Consider the following 22,656-nt stretch of genomic DNA (forward strand, 5'->3'; position numbering starts at 1 on the left):
GTCTCTAGCAAGCTTGTCAAAAAACAAAAGCATTCTTTATTTTCCATGAGCTAGCTAGATCAAGTTCGTATTTTCAGTAACTAGATGAGATTATGTTGTCAATATCTTTCAATTTCTATAATTCTATTATATTCAAGGTAAAGAGGAGAGGGTGGAGAGCAAATCTCTGTGTGTGAAAACACTTTATAACTAAAAGACCATTATCAACATTATCAATATCAGGCTTAGAAATGTTATTTAATATTATTATAGTTATGTCATGGCCTTCACAACTGAACTTGCATTTAAAGAGTTTAATAAAGTGGTAATCATCCAGGTCTTTATTTTAAATTTCAGGGAAATTTCATTCTGTTCTTATTTATTTCATAATTTGAGAGTAATATTTAAGTCTTTAAGGTTTGTAAAAGGGGAAGGGCACGGTGGCTCACCCCTATAATCCCAGCACTTTGGGAGGCTGAGGTGAGCAGATCACCTGAGCCCAGGAGCTCGAGACCAGCCCGGGCAACAGGCAAAATCTTGTCTTGCAAAAAATACAAAAATTAGCTGGGTGTGGTGGCACATGCCTGTAGTCCCAGCTACTTGCAAGGGTGAAGTGGGAGGATTGCTCGAGCCCATGAGATGGAGGTTGCTGTGAGCTGAGATTGCATCACTGCACTCCAGCCTGCGTGGCAAAGTGAGACCTTGTCTCAAAAATAAATAAATAAATAAAAAGTTTGTAAAAGTACTAAAATTAGGCAATTTTTTATTTTGAGCTTTAATTTCTAACGAATCTGCAGTGCTATAATAGACATAAACTTGTTATTCCCTAGAAATGATCCAAACTTTTTGGTATTATTATTTTGTGACAGCATGCAAGACGACAGCATAGAAGCTTCTACTTCCATATCTCAGCTTCTAAGAGAGAGCTATTTAGCTGAAACCAGACATCGGGGAAACAATGAAAGGAGTCGAGCGGAGCCCTCCTCCAACCCTTTCCATTTCAGCAGTCCTTCTGGGGCCGCTGAAGGAGGCGGAGGCCAAGATGACCTTCCAGATCTTTCAGCCTTTCTGAGCCAAGAAGAATTAGATGAAAGTGTCAATCTGGCAAGACTGGCCATCAATCACGACCCTTTGGAGAAGGCAGATGAAACTCAAGCTAGAAAACAACTTTCTCCTGATCAGATGAAACACTCACCTAATTTAAGTTTTGAGCCTAACTTCTGCCAGGATAACCCTCGAAGTCCCACCAGCTCTAAAGAAAGCCCCCAGGAGGCAAAAAGGCCACAGTATTGTTCTGAAACCCAGTCCAAAAAAGTATTTTTAAATAAGGCTGCCGACTTCATTGAAGAGCTATCCTCCCTTTTCAAATCCCACAGCTCCAAAAGGATTAGACCTCATGCCTGCAAAAACCACAAGAGTAAACTGGAATCTCAAAACAAAGTTATTCAGGAAAACAGCTCCAGTTTCTCAGATCTGTCAGAAAGACGAGAAAGATCTTCTGTTCCCATCCCTATCCCTGCGGATACCAGGGATAATGAAGTGAATCACGCCCTCGAACAGCAGGAAGCCAAGAGGCGTGAAGAGGAGCAGGCTGCCAGTGAGGCGGCTGGTGGAGACACCACACCAGGGTCTTCCCCTTCATCTCTGTACTATGAAGAACCTCTGGGGCAACCCCCCCGGTTCACTCAAAAGTTACGGAGCAGAGAAGTTCCAGAAGGAACTCGAGTACAGTTGGATTGCATAGTGGTAGGAATTCCACCACCTCAAGTAAGGTAAAAATGTCCCACTGGTAATGTTGAGTAATGTTGCTTTCCATCTACCATGACCCTCCCAAGTATTATCATTTAAGTACGTGGTTTACAAAATCATATACTCCCTTAGAGAAAAGTAGTCGGTGTCTAAAGCAGCTTGGTCCAATAGAAATGTAAACCTAGTCACGTATGTAGTTTTAATTTCTCTAGTAGCTACATTTTTAAAAACTAAAAAGAACCAGGTGAAATTAAAATTAATAACTTACATTATTTAAATAACATATCAAAAATATTACCGTAGGCTGGGCGCTGTGGCTCACGCCTGTAATCTCAGCATTTTGGGAGGCCAAGGCCAGCCGATCACCTGAGGTCGGGAGCTCGAGACCAGCCTGACCAACATGGAGAAACCCCATCTCTACTAAAAATACAAAAATTAGCCGAGCTTGGTGGCATGCGCCTGTAATCCCAGCTACTCCGGAGGCTGAGGCAGGAGAATCGCTTGAACCTGGGAGACAGAGGTTATGGTGAGCCAAGATCACGCCAGTGCACTCCAGCCTGGGCAACAAGAGCGAAACTCAGTCTCAAAAATAAATAAATAAAATAAAAATGAAAACATTGTCATTCAACATGTAACCAATATAATAATTATTAATAAGATATTTTACATTATTTTTATTATACCAGGGATTTGAAACCCGGCGTGAATTCTACACTGACAGCATATTTCAATTTGGATGTTAAATTTTCCTAGGGAATATAACCTTCATTTTGGCCAGGCGCAGTGGCTCACGCATATAATCCCAGCACTTTGGGAGGCCGAGGCAGGCAGATCACTTGAGGTCAGGAGTTCGAGACCAGCCTGGCCAATAGGGCGAAACCCCATCTCTACTAAAAATACAAAAAAAATTAGCCGGGCGTGGTAACAGGCATCTGTAATGCCAACTATTTAGGTGGCTGAGGCAGAGAGAATTTCTTGAACTTGGGAGGCAGAGGTTGTAGTGAGCTGAGATTGCACCACTGCACTCCAGCCTGGGCTACAGAGAGGAGGCTCCATCTCAAAATAAATAAATTAGGCCTGGCGCAGTGGCTCACGCCTGTAATCCCAGCACTTTGGGAGGCTGAGGCGGGCGGATCACAAGGTCAGGAGATCGAGACCATCCTGGCTAAAACGGTGAAACCCCGTCTCTACTAAAAATACAAAAAAAAAAAATTAGCCGGGCATGGTGGCGGGCACCTGTAGTCCCAGCTACTTGAGAGGCTGAGGCAGGAGACTGGCGTGAACCCGGGAGGCGGAGCTTGCTGTGAGCCAAGCTCGCGCCACTGCACTCCAGCCTGGGCGACAGAGCAAGACTCCTTCAATAAATAAATAAATAAATAAATAAATAAATAAATAAATAAGTATAATTAAAAATTCAGTTATTTAGTTGCACGAGCCACATTTCAAGTGCCCAATAACTGCATGTGTCTAATGACTACAGTATTGGACAGTGCAGGGCTACAGTTTATAGCCTAAAAAAGGTCTCTACGCAATGAATACCTGCAGTATTTTTTTAAACTTTAAAGAAACCCAAATAATAGCATAAAAACCGATAGAATTGGGCTGAGGCTAAAGTCAATTTAAAGATACATGTAGTATTAAATGTATTATACACTTTCCATGTCAGCTTCATGAACACTGTGACTGATGAATAGAGAGGATATTCATCTTTTATTTGCCTACCATGGTCAGCTTTTCTGTGAGGCAAATGCAGTGTAAGTTTCAGGACTCCTCACTTGCCTAGGCTATACCTAATTTTGCATTCTAAGTTTATTTTACTTTTTAAAGGAGCCCTTCCACATTTATGAGCTTCAGGTCCCACAAAGCCTGGAACCAGCCTTAGCCCCCAGGGTAACATGTCCTACATTTGATTTTATAATGGAATAACATGTGAATAATGTGGTTGAAGTGGATTACTTTTGTAGAGAATTCCTGGTATTTAGAGTCCTGTAAGAGTTACTTTGTGTTTGTAACTACCTGATTATTACTAGAATATGATTTCATTACTATTTAACATTTATTCTCTGTATATAAATAGGGCATCTGGGCATCATCTTTTTATTCCATAATATTCATATTATAGGACAATAGTAATATTAATAATAGCATTTTTGTTTATATATAGGCATATTAATTCAAGGGATTCTGGCCCAAAGACATATTCATATACTGATTTTTGCTTTTCAAAGGCAACCTAAGGTAATACCAAATATTATTTCTACAATGGCAGATACATTTGACTATTAGGTTATCCTGCTGACCTCTTTGAGGGCAGGGATTCTGTTGTTTTTACCTTTGTGTCTTGAGCACCTAGCACAGCTTTGGGCTCATAGTAGCCACTCAGAAATGTTGAATGAGCTGGTGGATAAAGAAACAGGAAAACAAGAAACTCAACTTAGATTTAAATCAGAAGTGAGACAGTTGGTCTAAGATGTAGCAAAGGGTTGGAACTGAAAAACACAGGGCGGTGTCTACTCTTCTGCTCTGAGCGTGTGTGATGATACTCCCTGGGACTCTGGTCGGTAATGCTAGTGAGATGTCATTACAGCCCCATGACAGCTACTGTTCAGTGGCATCTGGTCAGTCTAAGTAAGCTGGTGAGCACTCCAGTTGTGATATACACGAAACTTAGATTAGTCCTGTCCAATCCATTAGTTTCTGGACATAGACTGATTAAAAAAAAATTTAGAACAGATCATTCAGATCTCATCCTACCCATTTTTCAACCATGACAATCTCAGATACAAGAATGAATTCAATGCACCACTAAGAAATATCAATTAGGAAGACATTCCCCACAAAGCAATGTGGTGGCCACTCAGAAACCATTTAATCAGCCAACTAAAAATTTACAAATCTTCAAATTTAAAAGTGAAAGAAACATACACAGTTTCCATGTAGCAATGCTAATTTTTCCTGGGAAGAATTTCTTTACTGACAGCATTCATGCCTGTATCCTAACCACTGGTTCGATGCTAGGAAATTAGTAGGTATATGCTAAATATTTTCTGAATGAGTTAGTACTTAATTTTATGACTGCAATTAGATTAAGAATAGAATTAGAATTGTCCAAGTAGACTATTAGCTGCCATTTTCCTAAGCACAGAATTTATATAACTCCAATCGGAAAGCAAATATTTATTTATTTATTTAATTTTTACTGTGTGCTCAGCACTGTGATCAATGCAATGACAGACACAATATAAATATGCATCCCTGCCTTCAAGGAGCTTGCAATACAGTTAAAGAAAAATCCTAATTTTTGTAGTACAAACTTTAAGTAGTGTCAGGTGTCAGAGAAGGAGTGAAGGACTAGAAAAGTCAAAGAAATCTTCAGAGATCTAGGAGGATTTTACTTGAACTTTGAATAGTGAAAATTTAGGTAGAAAGTTTCTTATTTACTCATTCAACGAATACCGATTGAGTTACTAAAGTGATTCACTGGGAGTACAAAACAATTGTGAGCCAGTGGAGATCAGGAATCTTGTTTTGAAACCAAATCTAAACTCTTCTGAAAGGGTGGCTCACAGTCTAATAGCTAGGAATCAGGCAGACAGCAAACAAATCAATCACTGCAGTGTTATTTAATAAGGGCTATGACAGGAGTCTGTAGAGGAGGCAGTTGTGGCTTAAAAGAGTATATGAGTTGCTTGGCCTGGAGTACATGATAAAGGAAGCGTTAACACAGGAGGTTGGGGAGGCCAAGGGTAGAGGGGAAAGCAAGTACAAAGCTCCCGAGGCAAGTGTTACCAGGGAACCATAAGTACTCGTCTATGTCAAGAACATAGGGTAAAGGTAAGAAAGATTAGAGATAAGGTTGAAGAGGTAGATGGAAGGAATGGGTCCTTTCAGGCCAGGTCACTTCAACATGTTTATGGAAAGGCACAGACACTCTAATTATAATAATATTTTTTATATAGTAGGGAGGACACTGACCAAACTGGAAAGGAGAATAGAGTCAGATGACTTTGAAGAACCTTGAAAGCAAAGCAGAGTAGTTCAGACTTGGTTTCAAAACAAACTGGAAACCATTTAAGGTTGTGTATAGGGAAGTAACAAGATGAAAGGGAGGATTTAAGAAGAATTAATCTGGAAGAATAAGTCACAGCTGGAAAAAATGAAGCCATGAAGCCACTTAGGAAGCTGCGGAAGGTATCCCAGGCATCTGATGCTCTGGTCGGACTCGGGTGGGTGTGGTAGGAACGAGGAGGAAAGATGTCAGCGAGCAATGTTTAGAAGAAAAGAAATCAAGCTGAACTTGGTGACACAGCACAGAGGAAGGATGGGTGTACAAAATTTACTCCACAAGTTTGTGGACCTGGATACTTGAAAGAAAGATAGGGTCTCCAACAAGGACTGAGACAAGGGGAGAAGTGGCTGGTTTGTGGAGGAGGTCGATGGGACTTTGAGTCTGAGGGGACAGAAGGACCATTTCCAATAGGTAGCCAGAAATGCCAGACTAAAAGTCAGATGAGAGAGTAGCGGAACTAGAAACATTCCAAGGAATACCCTGGACACTGAGAAAAGCCTGACACAATATCTCTGTACTTACAAAGGAACTGTAAACACAATTAACACTTGGAACCAACTCCTAGTTGGTTCAGTCCAGTGCTAGAGTGGAGTAGTGATTTTGACTCAGAGTCTCTCCGTCACTCAGGCTGGAGTGCAACGGCCATATCTTGGCTCACTGCAACCTCCGCCTCCTGGGTTCAAGCAATTCCCCTGCCTCCAAGCAATTCCCCTGCCTCAGCCTCCCAAGTAACTGGGATTACAGGTGCCTGCCACCACACCCGGATAATTTTTTGTATTTTCAGTAGAGACGGGGTTTTACCATGTTGGCCAGGCTGATCTCGAACTCCTGACCTCAGGTGATCTACCTCCCTTGCCCTCCCAAAGTGCTAGGATTATAGGCGTGAGCTACCATGCCCAGCCTGGGACACATATATCTTTTTTTTTTTTGAGATGGAGTCTCACTCTGTCACCCAGGTGGAGCGCTGGAGTGCAGTGGCATGATCTTGGCTCACTGCAACCTCCGCCTTCTGGGTTCAAGCGATTCTCCTGCCTCAGCCTCCTGAGTAGCTGGGATTACAGGCGCATGCCACCATGCCTGGCTAATTTTTGTATTTTTAGTAGAGATGGGGTTTCACCACGTTGGTCAGACTGGTCTTGAACTCCTGACCTCATGATCTGCCCACCTCGGCCTCCCAAAGTGCTGAGATTACAGGTGTGAGCCACCGTGCCCAGCCTGGGACACATATATCTTTTTAAGATAAAGTAGTGCTATTGGGTTTTGAAGAGGGATGGGGTAGAGACGCCTGGAGCCCTACCTGTTTGTTCGCCACTGAAACTCTTGAAGCATCTCCACAGGACCCAGGAAAACAGATTTTGATTCAGAGGATTTCCTTAAAAAATACATTAAAATAACAAAGTAATGATACATTTTGGTTTGCTAAATAGGAACACCACAGTCAATAAGGATAGTATCCTTTTTTGCTATCTTAGCAAGAAAATATAATAAGTAAACTGGGCAACTGAAGCCTAACCTATGTGCTCCTGTGTATTATATAATCAGTATTTTGCCCATGTTCTTATAACCCTAGTTTAACAAGTTGAAAAATTATTTTGTTTATATTGCTGATTTCCAAGTTAATTGGGTAGAAATTGTTGTATAAGTAGGGGTGGAATCCTGTATCACTGAAGCTAGTGTGTTTTGCAAGCCTGTTAATCTTTCTTGGACATAGCTTCACTGGAGGAGTTGTCTTAGAAAATGAAATACGTTCATGTATTACCCAGAGGTGAAAGAGTCTGTGAGAATTCACAGCAAATGGCCGTGATCCTTTCTTGTATCCCAGCTCCAAATTCTTTCCCCAGGAATGTACAGCTGGGTAACTCTATGTTTGCTTGTACACAACTTTTCGAGGCAGCACAAATTTACCTTTTATAGATGTTGATGCCTGCTATGGCTGTTAAGTTTTGCTATTGCTGCTTCTAGCCATTTGTCTACAAGTAGTGTAGGAAACAAAACAGTTATAAATAAAAAGCATATCTTAATTTCATATTACACTATTTAGAGGCTTTTTCTTTCTACTTTTTGGAAAAGTCTAGATACCTTCATTCATTCGTTCGTCCAACAAATATTAAGTGCCTATTCATGTGCCACATACTGTTGTAGACTAGACACTAAGGTTAAAGCAGCAAAAAAGACAGATAAATTCCTTGCCTTCATGCAGCATAGAGTATACTGAGGAACAAAGATAATAAACACAAATTCCATAACTGTTTATGTAATTACAATTGTGATCAATGTTATAAAGGAGGGAGCCTATAGCAAAGGGACCAAACCTTGTGGGTTGGGAAGGTTTTCTTGAAAAGCGATATTAAGGCTGAGACATAAAGGACGGCTAAGAGTTAGCCTGGCAAAGTAGGCTGTGGGGAAAAGTGTTGCAGGCTGAGGGAATAGAAAATTTGAAGCCCTTGATGCAGCAAGGTAATTGGTGAGTTTAAGAAATTGAAGAAACCAATTATGTCTTGATGTCACTAAATCTTAAAGAGTGAGGAGGAAATGGTTTGAGATAAGCATAGAGAGAGACTAGAGGCCAGATTCTCTCTCTCTCTCTTTTTTTTTTTTAATGTGCCTTAAACTAGTTCCAAGATGTCAGATTCTAAAAGCCTCCTAGAGCAGGCTACTCAAAGTGGGTCCATGGACCAGCAGCGTCAGCTTCACCTGCGACTTGATGGACAGGCAAATTCACAGGCCACGTCTCGGACCCACTGAATCAGGATGTCTAGGGAAGAGGCTCAGCCGTCTGTGTTCTAACAAACTGCTGATAATTTGTTGAAGTTAAGCAATGTGTGCAAAGGGGTACATTGTTCTAGTCTCTCTATGTATGCTTGAAGGTTTTCATAATGAAAAGATTTTTTAAAATAATATTAGTAACTTTTACATGTTTTAAAACTGATACAAGTGAAATCAGAATGTCTATTTTCTTCTACTACTTGAATTTTTTTCTTTAAAAAGTATATCCATGTTACACACAACTGTAAATCACTTGTTTTCATTGCTATGCAGTATTTTACTGTACGGCTAGAATAATATACTATTGATGTACATTTGGGTTGTTTACAGGTTTTTTCCTAATATGAACAATGTCGTTACAAATGTTCTAATATGGTACACAAGTTTTTCCTGGTGAATGAGTGTGTTGGGCATAAAATTGCTGGCAGATTATGTATGACTTCAACTTTATGATAATACCAAATTGTTTTCTAAAGGAATTGTTTTGATTTACATTCCCACCAACATTGTGTAAGAGTTTTGGTTGTTCTACATCATTGCCAATATTGATACTATTGTTTGAGACCAGAAGTGTTTCAAACTTCAATTTTTATTGGATTTCGGAATATTGCATTATACTTACTGGTTGAGCGTCCCAGATCTGAGAATTTCAAATCTCAGATGAGATTGGCTCTAATAAACATTTCCTTTGAGTATTGTCAGCACTCAGAAAGTTTTAAATTTTTATAGCATTTTGGACTACATATTTTTGGATTTGGGATGCTCAACCTATACCAGACTTTTACATTTTTGCCAGTCTATGGGTATGAAGTATTATCTCAAGTGGTTTTAATTTTCATTTCCACAGTTATAAATGAGGGTGAAATTTTTTTGTTTATTGACCTTTCAGGGCTCATATTTTATGAAGGGCCTGTTTACATCTTTCACCCGTTTTTCTATTGGATTGTTTGTTCTTTTCTTATTGATTTATAAAACTTTTAAAATATCCTGGATAGACGGGGCGTGGTGGCTCACGCCTGTAATCCCAACACTTTGGGAGGCTGAGGCAGGCGGATCACCTGAGGTCAGGAGTTCGAGACTAGCCTGGCCAACATGGTGAAACCCCGTCTCTACTAAAAATACAAAAATTAGCCAGTCATGGTGGCGGGCACCTGTAATCCCAGCTACTCGGGAGGCTGAGGCAGGAGAATTGCTTGAACCCGGGAGGTGGAGGTTACAGTGAGCTGAGATCGTGCCATTGCACTCCAGCCTGGGTGACAAGAGTGAAACTCTCTCTCAAAAAAAAAAAAAAAAAAATATCCTGGATACTAGTCATACAACACGTTATGAAAATATCCTCTTCTGGTTTCATTTATCTTTCTATTTTCTCTTTTTATTTTTATTTTATTTTAGTTTATCTTTAGATAATTAGATATTCTTAACTTTAGCTCCAAATTAATTAATTTTTTCCTTTATGATTTTGGTTTTTGTAGTTTGCATCTAGTTTAAGAAATTCTTCCTAACCTCAAAGTCATAAAGGTATTCTTGTATTTTGTCTTCTGAAGGTTTTGTAATTTTGTCTTTCACATTTAAGTTTTTAATCCACTTAAAGTTGATTTTTGTGTATGATGTAAAGCCGGGAACCCATTTCATTTTTTAAGATTGGATAGCCAATTATTCTAGCACCAGTTGATGGAAAAGTACATCTTTTCGCCACTGATCTATAGTGTCAGCTCATCATAAATTGAAATTCCATAAACATATGGGCTTTCTCTTATTTTCCTGTGATTTCTTTATCTCGTTATAGTAGGCTTTTCACAGCTCTTGGTTTCCAAATTTTTCATTTTAGGGATTTTCGGCCTTTCTTGCTCTTTTGCCCTATAATATAAATTTTGGAATCCTCTTAGCAAGTTTTAAAATCTAGGCCGGGCGTGGGGGCTCACGCCTGTAATCGCAGCACTTTGGGAGGCCAAGGTGGGCAGATCACTTGAGGTCAGGAGTTTGAGACCAGCCTGGCCAACATGGTGAAACCCCGTCTCTACTAAAAATACAAAAATTAGCAGAGCGTAGTGGCAGGCGCCTGCAGTCTCAGCTACTTGGGAGGCTGAGGCAGGAGAATCGCTTGAACTCAGGAGATGGGGGTTGCAGTGAGCCGAGATCATGTCAGTGCATTCCAACCTGGGCAACAGATCGAGACTGTGTCTCAAAAAAAAAAAAAAAAAAAACTAATAAGATTTTTGTAATTGCATTGAATCTGTATATCAATTTAGGGGAATTTGACATCTTTAAAATACTGAGCTTTCATAGTCAAGGACATGGTATATTTCTCCATTTTCAAAGGTATTCTTTAATTTCTGTCACCCAGGATGGAGTGCAGTGGCACAATGATAGCTTACTGTAATCTTGAACTCCCAGGTTCAGGTGATCCTCCTGTCTGGTTGTCCTGAGTAGCAGGGACTACAGGTGTGAGCCACTATGCCAGCCTTCATAGGCGGTATTCTTTAATTTCTTTCAAAAAAGATTTGTAAGCTTTTCTCTGGGTCTTACAAATCCTTGGTTAGCTTTATTCATAGGCATCTCTTTTTTAATGCTTTTTTAAATGCTATTATTAATGGTATCATTGTTAAAAATTACTTTCTATGTTTGTTATGTAATAGAAATACAATCAACTTCTATAACCTTGTTAAATTCGTGAAACAATTCTCCTTTGGAGGACTTCTCCTCATTCAACAACCGCTAAATTTATGGAAATCTATCCATAGATTTTTGGGTGTGTTCTTCCTTTATAATCCTCTATTTCGTATTTCATTATTTTTGCTGTTTTGAGCTGGCTAAATCCTTTGGTACAATGTTGAACAGAAGTCTCTTGTTCTTTTCAATACATGCTCTAGTCTTATTTCTGATCTTGAAGAGAATGCTTTCTAGCTCCATAATAACATATTATGTAGGATTTTGTTGTAAGTTCTGATGTCTAAAATACTAAGATTTTTTAAAATCATGAATGGGGCCGGGCGCGGTGGCTCACGCTTGTAATCCCAGCACTTTGGGAGGCCGAGGCGGGCGGATCACGAGATCAGGAGATCGAGACTACAGTGAAACCTTGTCTCTACTAAGAATACAAAAAAAAAAAAAAAAAATTAGCCGGGCGTAGTGGCGGGCGCCTGTAGTCCCAGCTACTTGGAGAGGCTGAGGCAGGAGAATGGCGTGAACCCGGGAGGCAGAGCTTGCAGTGAGCCGAGATTGCGCCACTGTACTCCAGCCTGGGCGACAGAGCGAGACTCCGTCTCAAAAAAAAAAAAAAAAATCATGAATGGATGTTGAATTTTTTCAAGCACTTTTTCTGCATTTATTGAGCTTATCATGTGTTTTTCCCCTTTACTCTGTTAGTATGGTAAAGAATATTGATTTTATAATGTTAAACCAATCTTGAATTCTTTGGATAAACACAATTTTGTCATAATCCACTATCTTTTTATATATTTCAAGATTTGGTTTGCTAATTTTTAAAAGGATTTTGCATTTTTGTTCAAGTACAAAATTGGCCTCAATTTTCTTTCTCATATTTTTGTTGGAAGATAATTGGCCCCAAGCCCCAAGTGTGATATTTAATTAGTACAACTGGTATAGCCCTTGAGGCTGGTTATGGTTTACATCTTTCTGATTGGTAGTGGCATCCATTCTGAATCAGCAGTTAATTACTTCAAGTATCACTCCTGTCCAGACCATACTGCAAAGGAATGCCAAGATTTAAAGTTTGGGTAGATGACAAAAATCCCCTAAAGGAAATTGGCAAGGAACATCCCAAATGGTAGTCATAAAAAAGAAGAGTTGCTTCAAGAGAGATTAAGTAGTTGACTACAGTGAATACTAATTAGAGATCAAATAAGATGAAAACTGAAAAGTATCATTTGATTTAATAACATGGAGGCCGTAATGACCTCAGTAAGAGCGGTTTGAGAGGGTGATGGGCACCAAAGGCAAATTAGAAGTAGTTTAGCAGTGAAAAGGGCATCATCATCCCAAAGTGGTAGACTGAGCACATGGGCCTATCTTCTCTTCCAACACCCCAAAACCTAACTGGAAAACCGTATAGAATGCCATGTGTAGACCTCAATTTTTTTTTTTTTTTTTTTTTTTTTTTTTGCGATGGAGGCTTGCTCTGTCACCCAGGCTGGAGTGCAGTGGCATGATCTTGGCTCACTGTAACCACTACCTTCGTGGTTCAAGCAATTCTCCTGCCTCAGCCTCCATAGTAGCTGGGATTACAGGTACTTGCCATCATGCCCAGCTAATTTTTGTATTTTTAGTAGAGATGGGTTCTGCCATATTGGCCAGGCTAGTCTCGAACTCCTGACCTCACGTAATCCACTTGCCTCAGCCTCCCAAAGTGCTGGGATTACAGGCGTGAGCCACCATGCCCAGCCTATAGACCTGAAATTTTAACAAATTTCTCAAAGGTAGAAAGCATATAGATGGAAGAGAGTCAAGTTTTGTGGGTCCTGAAGTGTACACAGTTTGGGAAGTCCCCTTTAAGATAAATAATGCAAATTGTAAATATGCAGTTGGGTACAGGGCTTTGGAAGGGAGCCATGTAGGTGAAGAACCCTGAAGCTTCATTGGTTTCATGGTAAATCTGCCTCTAAGCAGATAGAACCTGACTGACAAGAGAACCCAAAGCCCAAATTGTATCCCAGAGAAGACTGTTGCAGCATAAGGAACTCTCTGGACATGCTCCAGGCTCAGGGGCAAAAGATACAATAAGCGAGAGGGGGCCCAGGGCAGTCAGGGTGATTAATCTGGGAGTTACATTCAGAGCAGCTGTGTAGGTCAGTGCCTCCTGATTCCCCTGCTTGGGCTGAGCCACAAGCACTGCCAATTTACACGGAAGCCAGAGCAGCCAATGTGTGCTGGACAAGCAGGGCAGCATCCCAGATAGCCAGGAGGACTGAGGAGCTACTTGTACACAGTACATGCCTACCTGAAATTACAGTCTGCTCCTACCCAGCAATTACCAAACATATCCCCCTGTAATCAGAGCCAACCTCCACAAAAAAGCAAGATTTTCAAAAAGCTAAGAAGTCAACACCATGAGAGGCTCTAAATTGAACAAATAGAAGAACTTACTCTAAAAGAAAGAGTTAACATAGCAAACAGAAGGGAAGAAATCATTCTTCAAAATCTGTAACATGCAAAAATTCAAGTACATTGAATTAACAATAACAACAAGACTAAAAATTTCAAGATGTTCATTTGTTCATTCATTCAATAACAGTTCATTCAGCACTCCCTACTAATCTCACTACTATCAGGGACTATTCCAGATACTTGGAATTCATCAGTAAATAGAGCAAAGTTTCCTGCCATATTACATTCTAGATGAGGTGAAGGAGAACAGATAAATATTATATTTAATAAATAAGTAAATTATGTAGCAATTTAGTAATAAGTACTATGAGACAAAGAAAAAGAAGGATTTCTACAGGACACAATAAAAACTTTCTAGTCACCCCTCCTCAAAGTAATTTAATGTTTAAAAAAAACCATTTTAGGAACTGTTTTCATCTTCACATTTATTCATCCTCTCTTTTGTTATATCTAAAATAGGATATGTGGTAAGGGGTGGTATTGATGTCTTGGTATTAGCCACTACCTACTTATGCTTTTCTTAAGTTACCAAGAAGTTTCTGCCTGGAAGAACTCAATAAATTATTTCATTTTATTTTATTATTATTTTTGAGACAGGTCTCACTTCTTCACCCAGGCTGGAGTACAGTGCCATGATCTTGGCTCACTGCAACCTTTGTCTCCTGGGTTCAAGCGATTCTCATGCCTCAGCCTCCCGAGTAGCTGGGATTACAGGCACGCGCTACCATGCCTGGCTAATTTTTGTATTTTTAGTAGAGATGGAGGTTTCACTATGTTGGCCAGGCTGGTCTCGAACTCCTGACCTCAAGTGATCCACCTGCCTCAGCCTCCCAAAGTGCTGGGATTACAGGTGTGAGCCACCGTGCCCAACCAGAACTCAGTAAATTTTAATAACACTTAAAACATAGACATATCCTCCCACTTACACTCCTACCCTCCCATGAGTGGAACATGGACATGAAGACTTAAGTTTACTAACTCAGTAGCAGTCAAACAGGACATACAAATCTTGTCACAAAATTCAACATAACTTTATTAGACAACATTTATTATTATCTTACTGTCCAATATACTCCAGTTGCACTCTGTATATGAAGAAGAGTTACTCTGACACTTGGAAAGAGCTGGAAATGTGAATAAGTAAATATACTACTTTTTGGCTGTATTTTAGGCCCCACATTCTTCTTAAGAGATCAAGCATTGTTAAATGAAGCTGGGCAAAGACAGTTAAAGGAAAGTCCTTTTCTGGTACCCAAGCCTTCTTGAAAAAATGAAAATGAAAAAAAACTTGAGGCTATAATGACCCTAGTTGAGTTATTCAGTTAACATTCATACAACAAATATGTTTTGAGCAGCTAAAATGTACCATACACTGTGCTGGGTGTGAGATAGACAGAGGTAAACAAAACAAACGAGATAATTTCTGCCCTTGTGTTTATTGTCCAGTAAGGAAGAGAGACATTAAAACAAATAAACCTACAAATAAATATATAATTATAAAATATATAAAGTTTCTGGAAAGGAAAAGAACAGGGTGTTAGGAGAGGGAATAACAGAAGTTGGGATAGGGACTTTGGAAGGGCTGGGGCATGGTTAAAGAAAGACTCTGAGTAATCATTCTTTTAACAAGCGTTATTACTGGTGAGTCAGAATAACACATTCAAATTATGTTTAGAAGTTGTTAATGTGCTAAAACAATGAATCATAATATTTATCCAAGCCATATTTTAGAAGAAATAGTAACCTCACAGGAGAATGCTGATACACAGCCAAAAGTCCAGTTACATCTGAAAAATGTGTCTCTTCAGTGTCTTCCTTCTTTCTTCCCAGGCTTGCTAGCTAGCCAAATGAGCAGATCTGGCAAGCCATCCTTGTGCATGAAAGGTGGGTCCTTTTCTTTAACCATCTGGACCTGCCCTATTTATCCCGATCATTGACTCATTTCTATTGAGCCATGAATCATGCCTGGCACCTACTGCCATTCTGTAAGTGTCATGAGGATTTGGCGTTCTAAAAACATGCCGCCGGTCAGGGCATTTCTATGAAAGCGTTCCCTAACATGGATGAAGGTTTGAGAGTATGGTTCCCCCTGACCCTCAAAAGTCTTCAGCATAGCAGGGTAAATTTAATACCTTTTCAGAAGCCAGCCTGATCCCTGCCTAATTTCTAAGTGGGTCATGCTGTTAAAGTCACAGTGACGGTTACCGATTGTTTTTTTAGGCCTGCTGAGGCCATCCTGGCCATCTGAGTAAGGACAAAAACACTTCTGACAGAGAGTTTGGGCATTTGAATCATTCCACTTATCTCCTTCTGGCTATCCAATTGCTCATAGATGTTTCCACTCTCATTTTGGTAAGGACGAGAAATGTGCTCTAAATAATTTAGATAATCCTATAATGTTTGTATAATGGAAAGTATTAGTTTTGAAATAGCTATTGATATTTGTTTTATCAAATTAATAGAGTTACATTGCTTTAAAAGCCAAATGTTATTAAAGAACAGACCATTTTCAACTCTTTTTTGCAATTTTCTGTTTATTTACCTCTAGCTTCTAAATAACATGCCAGTGGTTCAAACTTTTTGTTCTCAGGATCCCTTTACAATTTTAAAAATCAGTGAGGCCCAAAGGAGGTTTTATATGAGTTGTAATATTTTATTTATTTATCATATTAGAATTTAAAACTGAAAAAGATTTTAAATATTGTTTATTCATTTTAAATAGTAATAATAAACATGTTAACAAAAAAATTTATAAAAAATAACCGCATTTTGCAAAATGAACAAAAAACCATTTAGTGAGAAGAGTAGCATTGTTTTTCATTGTTTGCATATCTCTTTAATATATGGCTTAATGGAAGACAGCTGGATCCTCACATTGGCTTCTGCATCCAGTTTGTTGTATTATGTTGTTTGGGTTGAAGTAAATTTTAAAAAATCCAGGGCCGGGCGCGGTGGCTCACGCTTGTAATCCCAGCACTTTGGGAGGCCGAGGCGGGCGGATCACGAGGTCAGGAGATCGAGACCACGGTGAAACCCCGTCTCTACTAAAAATACAAAAAATTAGCCGGGCGTGGTGGCAGGCGCCTGTAGTCCCAGCTACTCGGAGAGGCTGAGGCAGGAGAATGGCGTGAACCCGGGAGGTGGAGCTTGCAGTGAGCCGAGATTGCGCCACTGCACTCCAGCCTGGGCGACAGAGCGAGACTCCGTCTCAAAAAAAAAAAAAAAAAAAAAAAAAAAAAAAAAAAAAATCCAACCTTACACAGTTATGTAGTCAGAAACAGGAGGAGTATTTTAATAGTCTTTTCAGGAAATTGTGGCTATTCTTATTTGATACCATATTAAAATTAACTAGCAGTCGTTTCTGAAAGATTCATTGCAATGTGAAATCTGAAACCACACCAATAAACTTTTGTGCTCTGCTATACTGAAACCTACTGGTCTGTCTTGAACTTTGAATGGATAATATCACGTATTGGTCATCAGGAAAATTAGTAATGCAGATCTTCCAAAAGGTGATACATTTTATTATACAATAGTTTAAAATCACATTTGTTAATATCATCACTTATTTCATTAAAAAAATTTAAGTATTGGAAAACCATAAACTTACCGTGGAGGATACAAGTTTTCCAAACTTCTGATTTTCCCTTGAAACCTCAAATTTTTTCATTCCAACAAATGCTGTCAGGTTTTTTTTTTTTTTTTACTTGAAACGTCAGGTTTACTTCCTTCATTTTTGAGAAAATGTCTGCTGAATACCCAAGTTTGAATAACCATAATTTGTCTATCATTTGTTCTTTCAAGTTAAAATATTGTTTCATGCATTAAGCAGCTAGTTCAACCCTTAATGTAAACATCACGCAAGTGTTCTTCCATATGCAACAGATTTTTATGCTATTAGTACTTATGCTATTAATACTTCTCATTTTACCACCCAAATATTAAGAACACATGGACTCAAGGTGGAGATTAATAAAAGTAATGATTTTTATTGCTTCATCAAGGACATTTTTTGTGAAATGGAATTTTTCTTTTTCTTTTTTCTTTCTTCTTTTTTTTTTTTGATATGGAGTCTCACTCACGTCGTGCAGGCTGGAGTGCAGTGCTGCGATTTTGGCTCATTGCAACCTCTGCCTCCTGGGTTCAAGCGATTCTCCTTCCTCAGTCTCCTGAGTAGCTGGGATTACAGGTGTGCATCACCATGCCCACTAATTTTTGTATTTTTAGTAGAGTTGGGTTTTCTCCATGTTGGTCAGGCTGGTCTTGAACTCCTGACCTCAAGTGATCCACCCGCCTCAGCCTCCTAAAGTGCTAGGATTACAGGCATGAGCCACCGTGCCCAGCTTCTTTTTCTTTCTTGTTTCTTTTTTTTTTTTTTTAATTGCAAGAGTGGTGGTAAATGCAATAACCACTAATCAGTTTTGCAACAGTGCTTTAATTTGTGTTGCTAAAGCACCAGCAATTAGACCCACTGTAGCTTTGGCACCATCAGTGTAAATGTCAATAAAGTGAAAAGGCAAATAATATCGTTGTATTATATAAAAACAGTTCTGTCTTCACAGAAAGTGAACCACACTTTCAGAACCACTGTGATCCCAGCACTTTGGGAGGCCGAGGCGGGCGGATCACGAGGTCAGGAGATAGAGACCACGGTGAAACCCCGTCTCTACTAAAAATACAAAAAAATTAGCCGGGCGTGGTGGCGGGCGCCTGTAGTCCCAGCTACTGGGAGAGGCTGAGGCAGGAGAATGGCGTGAACCCGGGAGGCGGAGCTTGCAGTGAGCTGAGATTGCGCCACTGCACTCCAGCCTGGGCGACAGAGCGAGACTCCGTCTCAAAAAAAAACAAAAAACAAACAAACAAACAAACAAAAAAACAGAACCACTGTGATATGCTTCTACTGCTATTGCTTGGTTTGCTGATGTTAGCTATTTCTGCTGACTTCCTATTCTGCAAGATGAAGGGTTAGCACCCCTTAAACTAGCATTCCCCTTGCTCCTTTCTTTATCACTTCATTATAATCATCACACTGTGGTTTAGAAAACTGCTTACCTTCCTGTTACTGCCTGAGTATTGTTCACTACCAAGCCTGGTAGGGTAAAGTGAATGCTTCTTTGCTTGTACAACTCTTTATTTTGATCTTAAAGTTGATGACACCATTTTTTTTACATGCTTAGTTCTGTGTTTCTATTGCAAATTTGTCTTAATTCTCCAACAGATTTGTGTAACTTCTCCTAAATATTCTCTTCCATGCAGTCTTAGGTGATCCATAAGGCCCATGTTTTTCCCTAGAGAAATCCCTTTAGAAGCCCTTCTTCCTCCTGCTCCAACATGGAGCAGCTGCTGGCTCAGTCTGCAACTCAGCCTTCATTCTGGGACATTCGCTAACGGCTCAGAAGAGGAGAGGTGACCTAGTGGGGAGATCTAAAATTTTGCTCATGTTCCAAGCTCGTAACCAACCTCCCTGTTATAAGCTCTTTATCTCTTCCCCCATTGTCAGCAACCTTGTGTCTCCAAATCCCAAAACTTTCTGGGGTTCTGCTACACAAATTGGCTTCTTCTTTGACTAATATCCCCAAGCGGGCACTTGGTTTCCACATTTCTCAAATCTCCTGGCTCCTCAACCTGCTTTCCACCTTCCAAGAGTTTTGAAGTCTTAGGTCTGCTATTGTCTCCCCTTCCATTCTTTTTGTCCTTATGGTTTTGTACCTTTAAAAAATTCTTTTATTCTCATTTTAGGGGCATTTCAGGAGGGGAGTAAAGATAAACATATGTGCTCCCTATGTCATGTTTAATCAGACATCCAGTATTTGAATTTGGAACTGCACACGCTCTGAGGATTTGTTTGTACAAGCTCCTTGTGGTCTTGGTAGTTTTATGCTTTGGGAGATTTATGAACCCATTTCAGCAGCTCTATGTTCCGCTGCTGCCACAACAGAAATCAAAGGTTGCCATGGAACTTGATGAAGCAAATAACAAATACTTAGAAAATATTAACTATGAATTTTTTCCATCATTCAGTCTTTCAACAAACCCATCAAACACTTATTTTCTGAGTACCTACCATGTGCCAGGGCACTCTTGTAGGTGCTGGCATTGTAGTGGTGAATAAGACCAATACGGTTCTCTCGTGAACTTTGCAGTCTAGTGAAGGGAGCAAACCACAATAAAATAAACAAGTATGTAAGACAATTTCAGATAGTAACAAATGCTATGAAGATAAGAAAAGAGGGTAATGTGCTGGAATGACTGAGGATCGGCGGCTATATTGGGAAGAGGGTCAGGGAGGGCCTCTCTTAGAAGGCGACATTTGAGCTGAGATCTGACTCATGAGAAGGACCTATCTTTGTAAAGATCTGGAGGAGGAGGGTTTCAGGAAGTACCAAAATTCCAAAGTGGGGAAAAGCTTATGTGTTCACAGAATCCAAAGACCAATGTGGTTGGAACATATTGAAGGTAAGAGTGATGGGAGATGGGGTCCAGAAATCAGAGCTGGAAAGGCAAATTTGGATGTTGTCCCAAATAGAGGTAATAATTGAAACTATAGGATGAGATAAGATGGCCAAAGGAGAGAGTATATAGAAAACTGTGGTAGGCACTGTGGATGCTTACAAGAGCATCCAAGACAGTGTCCTTACCTTCAAAAAATTTACAGCCTAGGAAACTGGTGAGGCAAGACACATTTTCAAAATAGAAAATAATAAAATAGCGTATAATCAACTATTTGCATGACATAGTGTAGGTTTTTTTTTTTTTAGGTGAAGTTAGAAAACGTAACAATCATTCAGAATTGATGGTAAAATATAGCTTTGTGGAGGAGGTAATATCTGAGCCAAATTTTGATGGATGACTTATATTTGTAGTAGCTGAAAGGCAGAAAAAGAGAATCTCAGAGAGAAAAAACATGGGCAGAGACTTGAATGTGGGGGGGGTGACCATGACATATTTATGGAATAATAAAGAATAACTTGACTCTTGGGAAGTAAACAGGTGAGTTTTCTTCAGTGTGCTTTAGAATCTTGCCTTATAGGATGTGTGTGGTGGCTCATTCCTATAATCCCAGCACTTTGGAAGGCCAAGGCAGATGAATCGCTTGAGCCCAGGAGTTCAAGACCAGCCTGGGCAACATAGCAAAACCTGTAACTACTAAAAATACAAAAATTAGCCAGGTGTGGCAGCACGTGCCTGTGGTCCCAGCTACTTGGGAGGCTGAGATGGGAGGATCACCTGAGCCCGGGGAGGTTGAGGCTGGAGTGAGCCGTGATCATGCCACTGCACGCCAGGGCAACAGAGTGAGACCCTTCCCCCAACTCCACACAAAAAAAGGGCCAGGCGCGGTGGCTCATGCCTGTAATCCCAGCACTTTGGGAGGCCAAGGCGGGTGGATCACAAGGTCAAGAGATCAAGACCATTCTGGTCAACATGGTGAAACCCTGTCTCCACTAAAAATACAAAAATTAGCTGGGCATGGTGGTGTGCAACTGTAGCCCCTGCTACTCGGGAGACTGAGGCAGGAGAATTGCTTGAACCCAGGAGGCAGAGGTTGCAGTGAGTGGAGATCGGACCACTGCACTCCAACCTGGTGACAGAGCAAGACTCGATCTAAAAAAAAAAAAAAAGAATCTTGCTGTATAAATGGTGGGAGGGAGACAGGGATTACAGCATTGAGTGGTTAGATCTAAACTGCAGTAAAGATTAGCAACTGCCAAGGCTACTTAATTTTTGACACTTAGAAGTTATTATATCTCCCACTTAATTACTTTTTATTATGTTGATTAATAGTTATTATTTCAAAAAATGAAAAAATGTAAAAGGGTACATTGAGCCATCTCACTCCTATCTGTCCTTATCCATCTTGTTTCCCTTCACCCCTAATAGCCGCTTATGATTTGCATTTTATTCTTTCCAATTTTCTTTCTGCAAATGCAAACAACATGAACATATATCTTATTTCTTGCCCCCCTGTAAGGTCATATTCACAAGTATAGGGATGGGGTAGAACTTCCACATATCTATGGCGGGGCAACATAATGCAACCCATAAACCCCATTTCTTATACAAGGCTAGCACCCTGTATGCACTATTTTGCACCTTACTGTTAAAATTCAATTATATCTCTTGGGATTCTTTCCATGTCAGTACATAGTGATCATTCTCATCTTCTTTTTAGAGCAGCATAGTGTTCTGTTGTGTGGCTGCATCAGTCCCCTGAGGATGAAAGCCTGAATGGTTTACAATGTTTTCCTGTTTGAATGAGTAGCCTATACATTCATCATTTTGTATGTATACAAGTGGATCTAGATGATAGATTCCCACAAGTGGGATTGTTGGGTCCAAGGATATTTGCATCTGTAATTCTGGCAGTATTGGCAGACTTCTTTCATAGGGTTTATGCCATTCACACTAGCAATGCGTAAGAGTGGTCAAACATTTAGACTTTTGCCAATCTTCTACGTGAAGAATGGAATTTCCATTTAATTTTAATGTCCATTTCTCTTATTATGCACCTCTACATTTTAAACATTATTTTATACAGTATTTTTGGTAAACTTTGGCCAGAAAACTAGGCTGTAATAAATATTTCTAACTTCAAGGATATAGAATTAAAAGAAAATATCATAACCTACAGAAACATATTTAACTTGGGTTATTTGCCGAGTTGGGCCACTCCTGGGAGAATATGACCCCTCCTCCTTACTCTGATGGCTCAAGTAACAGAACAAATTAATTTTCATTTAGTTAGGTCAGATGAAACTTAACAGAAAGAAATTAGTGTCCTCAACTTTACAAACCTGGATTATCTCTTAGATTCTCTCATATAAGCGAATGTAGCACTTAATGCATATGATAGGAATCAGAAAGTCATTTTAGGAGAAGCCAAGTTCCACATCAAAGACCCTGATCTTTGTACTTGGCTGTTCCTGCTTTCTCACCAGTTTTCTCAGTCGTACCATTCTTAACTGGAGCTA

The 22,656-nt window shown here is 39.8% G+C and overlaps 1 protein-coding gene across 9 annotated transcripts in view; it reads left to right on the forward strand.

Annotated features, from left to right (window-relative positions):
• Positions 1–22,656, forward strand: part of MYPN (myopalladin) — a 140,994-nt gene that overhangs the window by 48,093 nt on the left and 70,245 nt on the right. For 7 of the 9 annotated variants that reach the window (XR_010120287.1, XM_055274457.2, XM_063637137.1 and 4 more), the window contains one exon: positions 849–1,751. The exons of 1 other annotated variant lie outside the window; for it this stretch is intronic. Coding sequence is in view for 7 of the 8 variants with exons in the window: in XM_063637137.1 (XP_063493207.1) it covers positions 849–1,751 (903 nt within the window). In the remaining variant the exon portion in view is untranslated. Of the gene's footprint in view, positions 1–848; positions 1,752–15,907; positions 16,040–22,656 lie in introns of all 9 variants that reach the window. One more of the 9 variants, XM_063637140.1, reaches the window with a different exon arrangement.

Source organism: Symphalangus syndactylus, chromosome 4 (assembly GCF_028878055.3).
Source record: "Symphalangus syndactylus isolate Jambi chromosome 4, NHGRI_mSymSyn1-v2.1_pri, whole genome shotgun sequence".
In the NCBI taxonomy this organism is placed as follows: Eukaryota; Metazoa; Chordata; class Mammalia; order Primates; family Hylobatidae; genus Symphalangus; species Symphalangus syndactylus.